This window comes from Balaenoptera borealis (genome assembly GCF_965194805.1).
Source record: "Balaenoptera borealis genome assembly, chromosome: 16".
Classification (NCBI taxonomy): Eukaryota; Metazoa; Chordata; class Mammalia; order Artiodactyla; family Balaenopteridae; genus Balaenoptera; species Balaenoptera borealis.
This window is the reverse complement of record NC_138872.1, coordinates 14744485-14763394: the sequence shown is the minus strand read 5'-3', so window position 1 is coordinate 14763394 and position 18910 is coordinate 14744485. Positions and strand designations below refer to the sequence as shown.

Sequence of the window (18910 nt, the reverse complement as noted above, 5' to 3'; positions counted from 1 at the left end):
GGCTTTCTATTCTTGCTGGGGCGGTGGTGAGCGGGGGCTGGTAATGAGAGCCTGGCCCCGGCTCCCCACAGCCTCGTCCTCACCGGTCGCCCCCAGTTCCACTGTTGTCCTCCCCGCCCCCGCCGTCCCCTCCAAACGCTGCAGAAGGGGCCCTGGAGCCCAAGTGACGCCTCATTAGCCCGCAAATGCCATCCCTGTTTTCCCTGTTGGGGGGTCTACGGGCAGGCCTGGCCTTTAAAACACACAAGTTAATTCTTCCTCTGGCACGAGCCTCGTGGCGCCCCGCCTCCTCCCTTCCCTCACACCTTCCTCACAGGCCCCGTTCCGGCTCTGCTCCCTGCTATCTGCACAGCGAGAACAGACTGTACCTCGCAGCAGCTGCTAAATATAGACCCGCATGAGCGGAATATTCCTGGCTGGGGAAATGGAGCTGGGGCTGGAAATGGCATCAGGGTGGCTCCAACCATGGGGCCGAAGGAAAGGGGAGGAAAAATCGGGTCCTTCCTGGGCAATGTCTACAGAGACCCTTCCAAACAGAGAAAGCTGAAGGACCCTAGAAACAAGGACCCTGTTTGTGTTTCTTCACTTGCCTTGCCTGGTGCCCACTTTCTGGCTTCTTGAGAACTGTTTCTGCCCTCCCAGGCTCCACGGCCTCCCACTTGCCACCCTCCCCCCGACTCTCTGCAGTGGGGGATGTTCTTTCTTAGAACCTGGCCGTCCTCCTCACTCTGGAGTCTGATGCTTCACCTGCCCACCCCTGCCACCTCCCAGACTCAGTCCTGGCCCTTCCCTTATTTCTGTGTTCTGTCTTTTCCTCCCCACCTTAAAGCTGATCAACTCTAAGGACCTCACCTCCTCAGGTTGAATGGATGAAGGCTTCATCATCATCATCATCATCATCCCCATCATCCCCCTGGTTTACGTTTATGTACCAGGTATTGCACTGAGCATGTCAGTATCTCTCCTAGATACGAAGTGGCTCACACCCTCACTTCATTCAGGACTCAGTCCCAACGTCACCTCCCCAGAAAGGCCTGTCCTGACTTCTTCATCTAAGTCTACTCTCTTACCCTGTATATGTGTCTTCCTAGCACTTCCTGCTACTCCACATTATGTTGTATGTTTATGTGCTTATTTTCTGTATTTCCCACTTAAATAAAAGCTCCATGAGGGTAGGGTGTTGGGTTTCCCTGCTGCTGCCTTCCTAGAGCCTAGAGCAGAGCTGGGCAGGTACAGGACTCAATAAAGAGTTGTATTGAATGAATGAATGAACTGTCCCATTTGATCCTCACAACGATCATGTGAGATGAGTATTATTATCTCTGTTGTGTACATGGGGAAACCAAAGCTTAAAGAGCCTCAACCATTCTTGAAGCTTTAGGCCCATATTTCAGGCAGCCCATTCTAGATGTTTCTTTCCTCCTCTTCTCTCATCTTAAAGCCAATATAGTTAAAATTGAATTAATTAGCTCTATATCAGAACCTGGAACACATTCAGTAATTCCTCTGTCCCTAGACAGTTTTCTTAATCCACGTTCCTCCTTCTGTTTCTGTAGGTGGTGCCCCTTCCCATCTTAGGTTCCAAAGTTAGGAACCCTCAGATTCCTCCCTGAATATAGTCCCGTACATTCATCCAGGCCTCCAAGGTTTGCCCTTTGCAGAATCTCACTGTCATCCCTCATTCTCCCTCCTCAGTATCTCAACTAACCCTCTCTACCAATCCCGTATCACCTCTGGCTCCCAAACTAGATGAAGGAGGTTAAGGAGTCTGGGTGGGTGCTGAGAAAGGGTGCAGGCTTTGGCTTTTGTCTTTCGGGGCTCTCTGCTGGGCACTCCAGGCTCCTGGGTCTCCCTGAATTCAGTTCCTGCCTCTGAGCCATGCTATACAGTGGCAGCCCGAGGGATCTTGTTAAAATGAAAACCTGAGCATGTCACTTCCCTGCTTAAAAGTCATCAGTGAATCCACAGTGTTGGTGAGGGGGAAGGGAAACAGGCTCTCTTGTAATCGGGTCTTCAGGAGTGTAATCTGGTACATTTCCTCATTATCTATCCAGATTCCAAACGCACTACACTCTTTGACCCAGCTTTTCCACTTCCTGAAAATTATCCTGCAGATACATTCACACAAGCACAAAATGATATATGTATGAGGTTATGCACTGTAACACTGTTCGTCGTAGAAAAAGATTGGAAACAGTGTAAGTGTCCATCAATAGGGGACTGGTGAAATAAATTTTAGTGTATCCACAACAGCTGTTAAATAAAAGAATGATGAAGCTCTTTATGTACTGATATGGAATAATCTGCAAGATGTATTGTTAAGCGAAAAAGGCAAGCAGTGTGTATAGTGTGTGTTTATAGCTACCAATTGTGTAAAAAAAACCCAAATACATGTACCTATTTTCTTGTACATGCATAGAATAGCTCAGGAAAGATACACAAGAAAATTACATTGGTTGCCTTGGGGATACAGATTGGGTGGCTGGGGGACTAGAGGGGGTGAAGAATTTCTACTAAATACAAATTTGGACTTTTTGAATTTTGAACCTTGAACTGTATTATCTATTTTTAAAAAAAAAACCTCAATATTTTTCAAGTGAATGAGTTCAAGGTCTCATAGGATATATACACCAAGTGGCTACCTTTGGGGTTGCAATTACTGGGGATGAGGGTGGGAAGCCCTTTCTTCCCTCCTTCCTTCGTCTCTTTTAAAAAACATTTCTTTAATGTTTGAATGTTTTCTAAAACATATTAGTTTCACAAGGAGGAAAAAATAATGCGGATATTATGTGTAAGAGAATGCAATTATAGACTGGAATTCTCAACCCCTTCCCCTAAACAAAACAAACACAAACAAAAACCCCAAACCCAAATCCGTCAAACACCCTCCCACCCCACTACCCTTAGAATAAAATAAGTGCTTCAGCCCGCTTCAGACGGGGCAGTCCGGCCCCTGCCAGCCTCTCTACATTACCTCTCAACAAGCCTCTTCTCCAGTCCTGAGTTGCTTACAATTCCCCCCATGCCTCAGGCTGTTCTCTTCCTCCCAGTTTTGCCTGCACCATGCCCTCTGCCTGGAATGCCCTTCTCTGAATCTCGGTCTGGCCAACACTTTCTTATCCTTTGGAGATGGCTGCTCCCGCCTCCAGGAAACTTGCATCCTAATTGCCCACACAGATGCCTGTCCTCCTGCCCCCACTGGACTGCGAGCCTCATGACGGCATTTGATAAACATTCTGTGGTGTTTGATGTCTCATCCCCTGCCTTCTCCTGTCCCTGGGACAGTGAGAGCACTGCCCTTGTCATCGGCAGCCGCTCCCAGCTGTGGGACCTTGAGCGAACCACTTCATCTCTCTGTTCTCCCTGCCACTCTCACGAGGGCCCTCGGAGATGTACTCAGGTTCTAGCCTCAGAGCGAGTGACGTGGGGGACGGTACGTGGGAGCGCTGCACCATTGCTTGGTGATGGGGGGGGAGGGCAAGGAAGTCAAGAAGCCATCCTTCCCTAATGGTCTCGGACTCGGTCTTCCCATCAGATCCTTAACAACTGCCACCTGAACAGCTTTCAAAACTGCCGAAAAGGTGCCTTTCACCGGCCGACGGCCGTCCCCCCTTACCTCCGGCCCCCAGCGGCACTTATGACCATGACCGACCCCGTCTGGGCTGCGGACACGCCTGCCTCAGTTTAGCTCCAACGGCAAGAGGGGCCACTGAGTTCAGACCTCCGAAGTCCTTTCAGGGGGCCCATAGTGATAGCCTCCTGACTTTTTGTTTCCGCACCAGTCTTGCAGGCGCCCCCCACTCTATTTTTTTTTTTTTCTGTTCCTCGGTCCTTCTCTCTTCCTGCCTGGCCGCCCTCCCTCTCCGCGACCCTGGGGTCTCCTGGAGCCAGAAAGATGCCTCGGTGTCCTCTGTCCTAACCTCAGCACTGTTGGTTGGAACGCTGAGAGAAGACTTCCGCCCGCCCCCTCCGGCCCCGCCCCTTGCGCCACGCCTCTGGTTCCGCCCCGGCTCCGCCCCTTTGGCCTGGCCCCGCCCCTCACCGGTCTTGGGGTCCACGGTGAAGTGGTGCTCGCCATCCAGCACGCTGTACACCAGTCGAGCGCTGCTGCCGTACGTGGGGTCATCCGCATCCGAGGCCATCACCTGCATCACCGACGTGCCTGGGCCCGGGGGACCAAGCGAGACAGGGGTCAGCTGGGGCCGCTGTGCTCGTCCTCCCCATCACTCCCCACCCCCAGAGAAGCTGGGAAAGGAGACCTAGGCCAGAGGTCACTGAAGCCAATCCCCTCACAGTCCTCATCCCCACATTAAGCCCCAACCCGCTTCCAGACTTGGGGCCTTCCCAGTGGCACAAGCACGATCATGGAGTCAGATCTGGATTCAAATCTCCCTTCGGTGGTTCCCAGCTGTAAAACTCTGGCAAGGGAAAACAGCCTCTCTGCATCTCAGTTTCCTCACCAGCAAAATGGGGACAGTCCTAGTCCTTGGTTCATGAGGGAACACATTTTAAACTCCCAGTGCAGAACTCAGAGCAGTATCTCAGTGGGTGGTGGAAATGGTTATTTTCACCAATTAAGGTCATCACAGAGTTAGAGGTAACACTGGAAACCAGGCACTTTACTCCCAAAGCAGGGGTCCTTCTACCCATCCCAGCCCCTCCTGATTTCTCAAGGGAATTCTGCCTCCTTCCTCCCACATCCTAATCCCCCCCATCCCGCCATGGGGGTGTGTGGGCATCCCAGAAGGACAACCAAGTTCACTGGGGCTCAGGGGCCAGTGTCTCTTGGGCCCCAGGCAGAAGAGCAGCAGCCAGCTTTCCCTTTGGAAGTAGCTGGCTGTGGGTCCTGGTGCCCTCCTCGCCCCTCCTCCCGGGTGCCCAGACAGTTCCCGCCCCCGACACACACACTTCTCCTCATGCTCTGCACGTAGGCTGCTGGGGAGAGTATAAATTGGATAAAAGTCCATCAAACAGCGGCAATTAAGTTATTGATTTTTGACGCTGCCTCATTAAACTGGGAGCTCCTCTCGGCCTGTTGCAGAGATGGCTCTAATTTGACATCATGTTCAATTTGACGAAAGCAGGGCTTGGGATGTGAGGCTGGACAGGGTGGGGGTGATGGAAGGGGTGGGGGAGGGGCTGAATGGAAGGATGGGCAAAGCTCTGTGGTCCATCCAAACCTTTCCAGATAGGAGGGCGTGAGATGCAAGACCCAAGAGGGAGTCTTGGGGGCTCAGGATAGGACCCAAGGGGGATGAGACTCAGACCTCACCTCAAGGAGATGCCCTCTTCTGGGTGCCCTGATGGTGAGGGGATGGGGCCCAGGCCTCCTGAGGTTCTGGGTAGGACCCTCCTGGTGGGTTGGGCTCCCTGGGCCAGCGGGGCGGCATGCTGGGGGGTGAGGCCAGTTCACTGCCTGGCTAATGAGTGAGGCTCTGGAAGTGCTACTGCAGCAATTCTGCTAAGCCCAGCCGGCCACCCACCTCTCCCGCCTCCAGCCTGGGGCCCTCCATCACTCCAGACAGACACATGTATTTATTTTTCACTCTTTTGCATTTCTCATTTCCCTCTCCGTGTCCCCCCTCCCAGCCTCCTAAACCGGTCCTGCAATGCACCTCTCTCTTTGGTGGCTCCAGCTCTCCATCAACCATGTCAGAGTTGCCTGGAGAAGCTGGGGAAGAGGTTTGGGCAAGCCCCCTCCTTCTTGATGCGTGGTACTCAGGGGTCTCCTATTCAGGGCAAGGGCATGATCGCAGGCGCCTCCTCTTAAACAGAGAGAGGAGAAAGAAATAAACGCTATTGAGCGCTCACTACATGCCTAGCTTCACCAGCCACTTAAATCCATCATCTCTAATTCTCATAGCATCTCTGAGAGGCAGAGTGGGCCCCTCTAAATTACAGGTGAGGAAAGAGGTCAAATGGGGGAAAAGACTCGACTGAGGGCACAGACTGAGGAAGTGGTGGGATTTGAACCCAGGACTCTCTAAGGCCAAAGTCCTCTGGGAGCCAGAGTCAGCACACACACACACAGTGACTCTGGATGGTGGCCTGTTGTACTGAATCACAATCAGTGACTCTGCCGCTTATTAGCAGTTTGGCCTTGGGCCTGTCATGAACCCCATTTTTGCCTCAATTTCCTCATTTGTGAAATGAGGGTGAGAGTACCACCAAACTCCTGGGATTGGTTTCAGAATTCAAATAGGTTTCTGTATTCAGCACCGAGGACAGCGCCTATCCCATACTAAGAACTCAATAAACGCAGGTTGTTGCTGTCCTCTCAGCAGACGCTGCATGCCTGTATACAGTGGCACAATCAAGCCTCCCTCACAGACAGACTGAAATGAGAGACGATACATAAAGCATCAGGCTCATGGTGGGTGCTCAATAAATAGTAGCTGTTGTAACAGTTATGAGAGAGGGTCTCCCTGTCACTCTCCTCTGCACGTTCCCCTCACCCCCTGGGCAAGGCACAGTGCTGGGCTGAGTGACTCCCCAGGGACAAGGATGAGCACTCTCTCTCTCTCTCTCTATCCCTGGCTGCATCCCAGGGACTCCCGCGGGGATGATGGAATCATTTCCCCGATCTGGGATTCTTTATTGCAGCCATTACAGTTAATGCCGACACGTGGGGATGGCAAAGGGTCAGTGATTCACCACTCATTCCCCAAGGCCCCACACGCCCTCCCACCTTCTTCACAAGTCAGCAGCTCCCCAGAATCGGCAGACAAAAGGGTGCCAGGCTTGTGGCTGCTGTAGGACCACCTTGTGCCATCCCCCTAAGTTCAGCAGATTGCATTTTGCAATGTGCCATCACGGCCATTCTCTCCTTCAGTCCTCACACCAATTCTCTGATGTAGATGCAGTGGTATGCTGGCAAATGTTTAACCATTGGCTCTGGGGGATGGAGGGGTAGGGAGGAATTCCCTGCTTTGTAGTGTTTGCTGATTTCTACGGTGTAAATACTCTCACCATGGCCAATTTCAAGCTATGAATGTGGTATCAAGTGGCTCATAAAACTCCTGAAAATCAGTATTTGGCTCTCATGAGCTGATACGAGCCGACTCCAGAACAATCCTGCATCACTTTCATTTTACAGATGAGGAAACTGCTATGCACAGTGAAGGGTGACAATGTAAATTAATAATGAATAATAATGAAACCCATTATTATATACCCTTATTCAATGATAATGATAGATTAGGTTTATTAACTAACTTCTTTGTGCTACATACTATAATAAGCCCTTTATGTATAGTATCTCATGGAATTCATATAATAGAGCCTTGAAGTAAGCTCTATTAAGATTTCCACTTTGCAGATGAGGAAATGGAGGCTGAGTGAAGTTTAGTAATGAACCCCTTTTGCCTCAATTGCATCATTTGTGAAATGGGGGTAATATTACTACCAAGCTCTCAGGATCGCTGTGAGAACTCAAATAGATTTCCTTGTTCAGCAGCAAGGACAGCCCCTGGCTAAATTCATCTGGCAAGGAAATAGGAGAGGCAGGATTCAAACCCAGGTCGATCTGATGTCAAAACACACATGTATCTTGCCTTATAAGGTTGTAGGAGAGGGAATCAGTAGGAGCAGAAGTAGACAGGCAAATGAGAGAAGATTCAAAGAAAGGAGAGGGAGGGAAGGGCAGGGGAATAGCAAGGAACTGGGTTCAGGATTCTCGCTCTCTGCCAGCTGGTTTAAGCCCAGACTTCCAGAAGCAGGGACGGGATTGGCTAGAATGAGCCATTTGCTGTCCATGGTGCTGCCACCCGATCCTGCTACGCGGGATTAAGGGCCTAATTCCAGGCTGGCATAGGAAGGGCTGCCCAAAGGATTCTCGGGTAAACAGTATCTCAGAGCCCAGGGCTCCATGTGGAATGCTGGCTATGAAAAGGCTGGTCCTTGGAGAGCACAGAAACCAGTGTTTCTCAACCTGGCTGCACATTAGAATCTCTTAGGAGCTTTAAAGTAAAACTGATGCTGAGCCCCCATCCCAGACCAATTTAATAGCGCTCTCTTGGGGTGGAGCACAGGCAAGGGGATTTAAAAAGCTCCTGCAGTGATTCTAAAGTGCATTCCAGACTGAGAACTGATGCCCTAGACCCAACCTTTGATTGAACTGATGAGCAAACTGAGTCACAGAGAGGCTCAGTGACTTTCCCAAGATTAGGTTATTAGTAAGTGGTAGGAAAAGATTCAAACCCACAACACTGTAGCCAGCATGTCACCCTCCTGGACTCACTGTGCCTGTACTGAGACTGGCACCCAGAAGGAAGCAGCAAGGATGACACAAGCCACCAAATCAGCATGAGAAGTTGGACACTCCTACAAAGAGATGCCCCTCACAACTTCATGGAGACTGGGTGGACTTTGGCATCAGAGAGTCCTGGGTTCAAATCCCACCACTTCCTCACTCTGTGCCCTCAATCAAGTCTTTCCCCCTGTTTGACCTGTTTCCTCACTGGTAATTTAGAGGGGTCCACTCTGTCTCTCAGAGGTGCTATGGGAATTAGAGGTGGTGGATTTAAGTGGCTGGTGAAGCCAGGCATGTAGTAGGTGCTCAATAAAAGTTTATTCCTTTCTCCTCTCTCTGTATGGTCAGAAGATCTCTGGGTCTGTGTCCTTGGCCCTGAGCAGGAGACCCGTGGGTACCAGTATCAGGAGGGAGGGGGCTTGCCCACTCCTCATTTCCAGTTTACCTGGTTTCTGACATGGTTTGTCATGGGGCCAGAACTGGAATCCATGCTCTGGCTCCCAGGCCAGAATTCTTTCCCTTCTTGTCCCTTTAACCCTTGCTGTCTGTGAAATCCAACGGAAGCCCAAAATTGGGCCCCAGGACCTCCAGCTGCTCAGGGAGAAGGTGGTGTCATGTGGAGTGGATGTCAGGGATTGAAGACAAATTCTCATTCCAGCCCTCTACTTGGCTCTCTGTGTGGTGGTGGGAAAACTACTCGGCCTGACTGGGCCTCAGTTCCCCTTCCATAAAATGGAGACAACACTTTACCCTTCCTGCCTCCTGGGTGAGGGATACCCCTTAATAAGACGAAGGAGATGAAACGCTCTGGAAAAGAATAGAGTCCTCAACTGAGGTGACCAAGTGTCATGATTATGAAGATGTTTGTAATTATTATCATCCTGCCTCTTCCTTACCTCCCCTTGCCGCCCTGCTGGGCCTGGGGAAACCCTTGGCTCCCATTTAGCTTCTCAAACATTTATGAAACATGAGTCCCACCCCCTGCTGCTGCCGGAACTGCATGGAATGCTTTCTATTAAAAATTAAAAACCACTTGTCGAGTCCCTGGGAACATTCAGATTACACAGGAAACAAGCCCCTTCTCAAACTCCCCCCTCACCACGCCCCTCCCAACTCCCTCTTTGCTCATCGCTTACAATGCCAGCTCACTGGACTGGCCTCAACCGCACTTCCGGCTGCCCACCCAAGGCAGCCTAATGCAGATGAATGATACACAGGAGATTCAGGAAAGTGGCTGCACGGGAAGGGGAGGTCGGAGGATAGAGGGGGAGGAGGCAGGTCCAGAGACAAGTGACAGAGAAGGAGGCACAGAGACATGGAGCAAGAAAGTGGGTCAGAGACAGAGAAACAAGGGACAGAGGGACAGAGATGCAGAGAGATGGACAGAGAGAAAGTGAGAAAAACAGAGGTACCCAGACACACAGGGAGAAATTAGGACAGAGACAGAGAGATGAGGGTAAGAGAGGCAGAGATATATAGAGAGACAAAGAGAGAGAGAGAGTGGGACAGGAAGAGGTAGCCACAGACTCACCCAGGCAGGCAACACTTGCGTGTGTGTGTGGATCTCATCTGTCCCCCTGAGAGAAGGGACTCCCCTACTATCCCTAACTGAGTCCCAGAGGCTCTTCTATCCTCTCCACGTTTAATGGGACCCTCTGTGGAGTAGTCCGGTCACCCTGTTTGTTCGGGACAGCAACGTTCTAAGTTCCTGCAGTAGCATTCCTCTGCCAGTTGCAGAAAGCAAACAGTTTTTGGCTTATAATTCAGTTCCATTCAGTCACCCAATATCTACGGAGCACCTACTATGTGCTAGACCCTTGAGGGCAGGATGGTAGATTTGTCACCTTTGTACCCACTGCCACGTGGGCACAGGGCCTAGCATAGCGAGGGTGCTCATGTTTGCTGAGTGATTTGTTGATGGAAAAGACAAAGAAAGACATGGGGCCGACTCCTGAGGGCCAGGGCCTCTGTTCTTCTCTGCCACCTCTCTCCACCAGAAACCTCCTGTCCCATTTCTCCCCATCCTGGGTGGTGAGAGCCAGTGCCGTTGCTAGGCAAGGAGATATTGCACATATAGATCTTCCTGGACTTTAATTAAAAACATCTTTAGAAGTTGTCTCTGCAGAGGCCAGCGATTGATTCCTGGCTTGGGCCTGAGGGCTGTTGAGCCATACTCTCTCCAGCTGCAGAGGGACAATCAGAGGCTCCCAGCCAGCCACTGCCCTCCCCAGATGAGACCCTTGGGGAGCACACTGCCTCCTGCCTCCCTCCTTTCCTCTCTGCCACCATCCTCCCAAGCACGGGACCTGGGAATCAGATAGTGTGCCCTCCCAATTTTATTTCCCCTCCCCTCTTGAGCCTCAGTTTCCTCAGCTGTAAAATGGGGGTGTCAACATTTAACCTAAGAGAGTTCCCGGGAGGATGAAATGAGATTAGGGATATGAAAGTGCTTTGCAAGCTGTAAAGTCCCGTGCACACTAAAGAGATGGTTGTGACTGTTTCCCATGTACACAGAGCCAAGTAGTTTAGGTTCTGGTTCCAGGTTCTGGGTCTGGTTCCGTCTCCAGCTCTTAGTGTGGAACCTCAGGCCTAAGTTACTTTATCTCTCTCTGCATTTATCTCCTCATTGGTAAAATGAGGATAGAAATACCTGCCCTGCTTATTCCCCAGGACTGTGAGAATAAAGGGAAATAGCTTTGTGAAAGCAGTGTTGGCCGATAGCTATTATTTAGTGAATGTCCCAAGAAGTGCAGACTGTACTACAAAAGTCTTTTTCCATCTATTAAAGATGCTGCTCACAGAAGGGACTGGAATACATGGGAAAGCAGCTGTGGCAGGGCCCCTGCCCATTTCGACAGTCTGTTGAGCCCCAATCCCATGGCCCAGTAATGCCCATCCTATGGTATATGTGCCACCACATACACGTTGTCCTTCACCACGTTCTCCTTCCTTTGCTCCCAGCAGACATCACTAATCGACTGTGGCATTCTTTTCTGCTGAGCCCAAATGAGACCTCAGACTCCTCAACACAGCCCTACAGTCACTACCAGTTGATCAGAGTTGGCACCACAGATGAAACTGATCTGCTACCACTTTGAGGTCAGTGGCAGTATCTTGCTTATCTTTGTATCCCCACATACCTAGCGAAGTGACGTGTACAGAAAAAAAAGAAAAAAAAAGTGACATGTACACAGTAGGAACTATTATGTATTTACTGAATTAAACCAACTGCTTATTTTTCTATCCCCTTGGGGCTATATATATATAAAGTAGGTGCTAATAAATGTTTGCTTAGTTGGGTGACTCATCTTTGCAACCCCTCCAGAGCCAAGTACACTGGAGGCCTTGTATATAATGGGTGCTAATAAACATTTGTGGATTTAATTCAATTACTTATCTTTATATCCCCTGCAGTGCCCAGAATAAAGTAGTGGCTAATAGATGTGTGTTGGATTGAACTTCTCATTTCTGTATCCTCAACAGTGCCAAGTATTTTGTCTTATACATAGTTGGCATTAATAAATAGGTGGAGTTGAAGTGGGCACAGGAGCTCTGTGAAATTCTCTTGTGGTCCACTGGTCGGTTTGCGACAGCCTAGGGAAGAGGGTCTAGCCCCCTAACATCAGGAGATTATCTAGTCTAACTCTTCTCTACCAAAACTCACTCCCTTGTTGATTTCACCCAGCCTCAAGCTTTAAATTCTCTCTCTGCTGATGACTTCCGAAGTTGTAACTCCAGCCCTGATCTTGCTCCTGACCTCCAGACTCAGAGATCCAACTGTCCCCTTGAGAACTCCACGTGGACTTCTAGTAGACATCTCAATCTTAATGTGTCCAATGATGAATTCTTAATTTTGTGCTGCAAACTTGCTCTTCCTGGATCATTCCCCATCTCAGCAACAGCAGCTCCATCCATATAGTTGCTCATGTCAAAAACTTCAGCATCATCCTTGTCTTCTCTCTCTCTCACTTCCCACATCCAATCCCTCACAAACCCTGTTGGTTCTACCTTCAGCATACATCCAGAATCCAAGTCACCATCACCTCTTGCCCCCAAGACTGCAGTTGTCTCCTCGTTGATCTCCCTCTTCTATCCTTGACCCCTACAGTCTATTTTCAACATGGCGGCCAGCAAATCATCTTTTAAAAATCTGCGTTAGATCATATAACTCCTCTGCTCCCGATCTCACTCACAGTACAACCAAAGCTTTCAATGGCTACAAAGTCCTATGTGGTCCAGCTTCCGGTACCTCTTCTGACCTCCTTGGATCCTCTCCCCCTCATTTACTCTTCTCTTCAGCCACACTGACTTCCTTGCTATTCCTCAAACATGACCAAACACGTTATTCCTCAGGACCTTTGCACTCGCTCTTCCCTCTGCCTGGAACATTCTTCCTCTAGCTTAGTGGTTCTCCAAGTGTGGTCCCTGAACCTGTAGCATGAGCATCACCTTTGACAGCATCTTTGTTAAAAATGCAAACATTTCTAATAGCCCAGACCTACTGAATCAGAAACCCTGGGGCGGAGAGGGGAGCCATCCGTGTTTTAACAAGCCCTCCAAGTAACTTGGATGCACAATAAACTTTGAAAACCACTGTTTCACATAGCTCCTTTGTCCATTCCCTTGGTTCCTTCAGATCTTTGTTCAAGGGTTCTCTTATAAAAAAGAAAGGCCTTCCCTGACCCCTCTAAAATAGCACTCCCCCAATATAACTCCCAATTCCCTTATTCTTCACAGCACTTACACCACAGGGTGCATTTATATGTTGACTTGTTTATTTCTTTCCTGTCTCTCTCCTTGCTCTAGATGTAGGCTTTCTAAGAATCCCCAGTGCCTGGAACAGTGCCTGGCACAGAGCAGGCACTCAGTAAACATCTGGGCGTGAGTGAGCCCCCTCCGTGCTCAGAAGGGAATTTGGGGCCCAGAGAGGGGCAGGGACTTTCCCAAGGTCACGCGGGGAGCCAGGCCTCCTGACTGTCAGAGGCAGGACCCGCTTCGCTGCATTAGGCTCAGCGTGGCTGGCGTGCCCCTCCTCAGAAGCATGGCTCATTGGAGGCCCCCGGCACACTTCCCTTCCCTTTTAAGCTGTGAGTGGTTTAATTTGTGAGCGCTGCTGCCTTTCATGTTCCAAGCTGTGTTCCCGCTCCTTCTGATGTCCGAAGCCGCCCAGACTCTGGTGCTGCTTGTCGGCCCCGCCCCGCTCAGCCCAGATCAGGAGGCTCAGTAATTGTGACTGATTTTCAAAGCCGCCTGGAGTCTCCGTAAGCACCCCGGTGTCGGATTTGCCTCCCCTTCAAAAAGTTGCTCAAATGAAATAAACTAATTTAATTTCTGCTTCCTCTTTCCCCCTCCTGGGTTCCCCTGGCTTGTCCTAGTTAAGTCCCCACTTTTTCCTGAGCGGAATGTCAGAGTCAGTGGACCGGGAGAGGAAGGTGAGGCAGGGCTGGGGCTCCTTGGGGCCATGCTCATGAAGCTGGGGGCTGGCACTGCCTCCTACTCTCTGGGTGACCTTGAATGAGTCCTTGCCCTCTTCTCGGTCTCACTTTCCCCACGAGTGACACAAGAACCTTGCTGCTCCAACAGCCTGGGAGGCAAGCCCAACTTGCTCAGTCATTGACTTGCTATGTGACTGTGGGTACATCTTCTCCTCTCTCTGAGCCTTGGTGTTCCCATCTGTTCAATGGGGATGTTGACATCAGTCCTGCCACCACTCAGAGTTGAAGTGAGAGTGAAGTGGTGATGGGCAAGCCAACATGGCGCATATGGGGCTGCACCTCCCTCTGGACCCCTCATCCCCACCCACTCTCCACCCCACAGTAGAGGGAGATTTCTAAAATGCAAGTCTGCCCACGTTACTTCCTTGCTTAAGCCTTTCCCAGGTTATGTGCTTCCCTCAAGTCCTTCGCATATGATTCCAGCTTCCTTCTCCAGCCTTATCTCTCTCGTCATCTTTCTGGCCTTTTCCATGCAGAAACATGCAGTTCAGTTTTGGGTGAAGAGAGAGAGGGCCACGTCTCCTTCGGCCAGAGTTTGAGTCCAGGAGTGAGGGCTGCTGGACCTGGGAAGTCAGGGGTTTAAGCTACTTCTCACTTGCTGTGTGACCTTGGACCCATCACTCCTGCTCTGAGCCTCAGTTTCCCCACTTGCAAAATTGAGTTCTAAGTACTCCCTGGGTCTTTGCCATGGACAACCTCCAGATTTATCTCTCTAGCTCAGACCTTGCTGCTGAACCTGTATACTGAACTGCCTTTTCCAAGATCTCTCCTTGGCTTTCTAATAAATACTTCCAACTTAGCAGGTCTGAAACCAAACTCCTGATTTCCCTCCATCCCCCCAAAATCTGTTCCTCCCACTGTTTCTCCCATCTCAGTAAATAGAGATTCCATCTATTTAATTGCCCAGGTCAAAATCTCGATAGTCATCCTTGAATTTTTCTTCTCTCACGCCCCACATCCAATCTATTAGCAAATGCTTTCGGCTCTACTTTTGAAATATATCCAGAAGTTGACCTCTTTTCAACACCCTTGCTGGTACCACCTTGTTCCAAGCCACCATCATTTCCTGCCTAGGTAACTGCAATATCCTTCTCAATGGGCAATCTGCTTCTGCCCTTACCCCCACCTCCCCATCTAATCTTCATGGAACAGCCACAGGACCCTGTTAAAATTAAGTCACATCACGTCACTCTTCTGAACAAGCCCCTCCACTGACTTCCCAGCTTGCTGAGCCTAAAAGGCAAAACCCTGACTATGACCACGTGGCTGCATGATCTGGTCGCTTTTCTGCTTCCCCTCAGAGGGAATTCAACCTTGGGACCTTTGCATGTACTGTTCCCACTGCCTGGAATGCTGTTCCCTAGGGCCCATGCCCTTGCTTCTTTCAAGTCTTTGCTTCAGTGTCATCTTCCCAGACCCATGATCTGTTAACTTGCTTCCCGCCTGTCTTCCTCGGCCAGAACGTCCCCTCTGTGAGAGAGCAGGGAGGCTGGTCTACCTTCTTCTCGCTGTGTCCCCAGTGCCTATGCATATTTGTTCAATGAATGAATGAATCCGTTCAACAGACACATAGCCTGTCACATGCACACACGGGCCTTAATGGCCATGCACGTGCACACCTGTGCACGTGTGAGATGCATAGGCGCACCAGGCACGCGTGCATCGTGTGTGTGTGAATGCCAGCCCACACCCACATTCACACCCTCGCCATTCCCTGTTCTCCCACCATTCCTTTGTGCTCACCATTTTCTCCGGTCCACTCCCTTCTCTTCTGTCACCGGCTGCCCGCTCACTACCCACCAATCTGCCAGATCGTGGTCCAATCTGGAAGCCAGGGCTGACTGCACTCTTCCCCAAGAACCCAAATTCCCCCAGCCTCTGACATGTAGCTGCAGAGCTGGAAGGCCAAGTGAGAGGCAGTGCCAAGCCCTCGGCCACAGTCTGTCAGCGGCAGGACGTGTTCTAGGACCTAGGGCCACTGTTCCCTGTCCAGTCTGGCTTGCAGGTGACTTAGCCTAATGCGGTGGGGAAGGTGGCAGCTACTGGCTTGCCCCTCACGCCACGACTCCAGCTTCTACCAGGAGCCCTCGGCTAGGCGGGGCCTTGATGGTCAGTCCACTACCTGTGGGCCCTATGGTGGGGGAAGGCAGGTTTGTCCAACCTTTCCTTTCAGTGTCCCGCTGCTGCGCAGCTGTGTTTCTGAGGATGGCTGTGTCTGAAGGCTTCTTGCAGATGTGTGCTTCGGTGTGTGTCCTGCCTTTTCTATTACAACTGTGTGTGTGCGGCGCCCCTGGTGTTTGCAGCCACACCTGGGTAGAGGCGGCTGAATCTGTGTCTGGGGGCTCGGCCACCTCTGTGAGCCTGTGTCCCCAGGTGGCTGGGTCTTGGTGTGCTGGGGCTTCCTGTGGGCCGTGGAGGAAGCCGTCTGGACGTTGTCGCGTCTGGCTGTGCCCAGGCCTGTCTGCGGCTACGCTCTGGTGAAGCCTGGCCCCAGGATGGTAAAAATGTCTGGCTGTGGCTTTTGCCTGTGTCTAGGTAGGTGTCTGTGCATAAGCTGCATCCATGTGAGGGGCTGTTTCCTGGGTGACGTTGCATGTCGCTGTGTCTAGTGTGAGGCCATGTGTGGTTGTGTGGTGGGGTCTTGTTTCAGCTATGCCCACTCTGGTTGATTTAGGTTGTAGGTGTGCCCACGTTCAGTTGTGCCTGCATTTGTGTGGGAGTTGCGGCCAAGGGCTGTGCTGTGTCTGGGTGAGTTGAAGTCTGGGGAAGGGCCGTGTCCAGGGGGACAGCCATGCCTGTGTGTGTGACCGTCCCGATGCTGTCCATGCCTGGGGCCGTACCTGAGCCGGGCTGTGCACAGGTGGACAGCTGAGCTTGTAAGTGGGTCTTGCCTGTGTGATTCTGTGTGGGTGCATAAGCATGTCCAAGTACGTCTCTGTGTCTGCACATAGGTCCATGTCCACATAGGGACTGTGCCCGTGTATGTGCCTGAGATCACATGTGTGTCTCTGTCCAGAAGTGCAGCTGTGACTGCCCGGACTGTGCCTGAGTCCGTGTGGGCACCTGGGCTCACACCTATACCCTGTCTCCCCTGCCCCTCCCTGCAGCAGGCTCCTTCTCACAACCTGGCAGCTCCCCTTTCCCCGCTCCCCGGCTCACCGCGCCCCTCAGAGCCGGCAACCCACCTGTGGGCGAGAGCTCGGCCACGCTGCCAATGTAGGGGCCGTGCAGGAAGCGGGGCTCGCTGTCGTTGATGTCCTGCACCTTGATGATGAACTCCGACTCAGGCTCCAGCAGGCGGTTGGTGGCGCGGTCCCGAGCTTGAGCCCGCAGCGTGTAGAAGGTTTTCTGCTCCCGGTCCAGGCGCTCCATGGCGTGGATGTCGCCCGTCAGCTCGTCGATCAGGAAGATGGTGCCAGCGCCCTCGCCTGAGATGGTGTACTTGATGGCTCCGTCACCCTCGTCTGAGTCCGAGTGGATCTGGGGAGGCAGGGAGGAAGGCAGGGTGGAGGCTGGGGTGGGAGCTCCTCTTGGCGCTCCCCCTGCCCAAGTCCCACTGGGGGCCTGTGCCTAAGCACATCTCTTCTTTGACATACCCATTCTTCAGTGGAGACACTGAGGCTGGGGAAGCCACTCGTCATCCCAGTCCCAGGCCTCACTGTCTGGTCTGGAATGTTTCACTAGCCCGCCATGGCTCTTCCTGCTCCAGCCCTGCCCCTGTAATCTACCTTCCCCTCTGCAGCCAGAGCTGTCGGCCTCAGGGGCAGATCTGAACACGTCCTCCCCTGCCTGCAACTCTTCCACGGCTCCCTATTGCCTTTACAAAGAAATCAGAACCACCTCACAACTCTCTGCTTCTTCTCTGAGCGCCCTGTCCTTATTTCTCTGTCTACTGAAAGGCTACTCATCCTGCGAGGCTCAGTTCAGACGCCACCTCTTCCCAAAAGCGTTTATGGATTCCCTCCCTGCGCCTACCTCCAACCCCACCATTCCCCTCCAAGATCTTTGCAATACAGCAAGTCATCATTATCATGTTCGGCCTGTAGGATTGCTGTAGCCATGCTTCTCAAATCTTAATGTGCATGCAAATCACCCGAAGATCCTGGTAAAAAGCAGATTCTGATCCAGGAGGTCTGGGGTGGGGCCTCAGAATTTGCATTCCTAACAAATTTCCAAGCTGCTGTCCATGACCTCACTCTGAGTTACAGGTCCAGGATCCCTAGGCTCTGAGCTCCCGGAGGTATTTTCTTACTCATCTGGTACCTGGAGAGCCAGCCTCAGGGTTTGGCACAGGGTGGGGACAGGGAGTGGAGGGACAGAGGGGGAAAGGGAATGCAAACTGGAGGCGCACCTACTATGTGCCAGGCAGTGTACTAAGCAATTTACATACTTATCTGGTTCAGAGTTCTTTAAAAAAAAAAAAAATCCCTACTACGGGACTTCCCTGGTGGTCCAGTGGTAAAGAATCCTCCTTCCAATGCAAGGGATGCGGGTTGGATCCCTGGTGGGGGAACTAGGTTCCCACATGCCGCGGGGCAGTGAAGCCCGCGCGCCACAACTACTGAGCTTGCGCGCCTCAACGAGAGAGCCCGCGGGCCGCTAACTACAGAGCCCACGCACTCTGGAACCCGCGTGCCACAGCTAGAGAGAAGCCCGCGCGCTGCAACGAAGAGCCCACGCGCTGCAACGAAAGATCCTGCGTGCTGCAACTAAGACCCGACGCAGCCTAAAAAAAAAAATAAATAAAAACAAATAAAATACATATTTAAAAAAAATCCCTACTAGAGTAGGTTTTGCTATCTTAACTTCGCAGATTTTTTTTTTTTCATTTTCCCACTGAGGTTTAGAGAAATAGGATGATTTGCTCAAGGTCAGACTGCTGGAGGAACCGGCCTGGTCCACAGCCTGGGCTTTCTCACTCCATCCTCAATCCTCCTGGGAGGAGCCCATGGCGGCAGAAGAGGCAGTCCAGCCTGGTCCAGCCTCGGCTCCAGCATCACCTCCCTGTGAGTCCTTGCACGAATCACTGTACCTCTCTGGGCCTCAGTTGCCTCCTCTCTAACATGTGGGTCATAATAGCACCTCCTCCTAGAGGTACTGGAGGGCTAATTGAGTGTAAAGTCCACATAAAGCCCTTAGCACCTGCCTGGCACCAGGTGACACA

At 51.5% G+C, this 18910-nt stretch overlaps 1 protein-coding gene across 3 annotated transcripts in view; it reads right to left on the bottom strand.

Moving 5' to 3' along the window:
• Positions 1–18910, bottom strand: part of CDH22 (cadherin 22) — a 123660-nt gene that overhangs the window by 43486 nt on the left and 61264 nt on the right. For all 3 annotated transcript variants that reach the window (XM_082359461.1, XM_082359462.1, XM_082359463.1), the window contains 2 exons: positions 16932–17226; positions 4043–4162 (listed from right to left, as the gene is read on the bottom strand). In XM_082359461.1, the coding sequence (XP_082215587.1) occupies positions 4043–4162; positions 16932–17226 (415 nt within the window). The remainder of the gene's footprint in view (positions 1–4042; positions 4163–16931; positions 17227–18910) is intronic.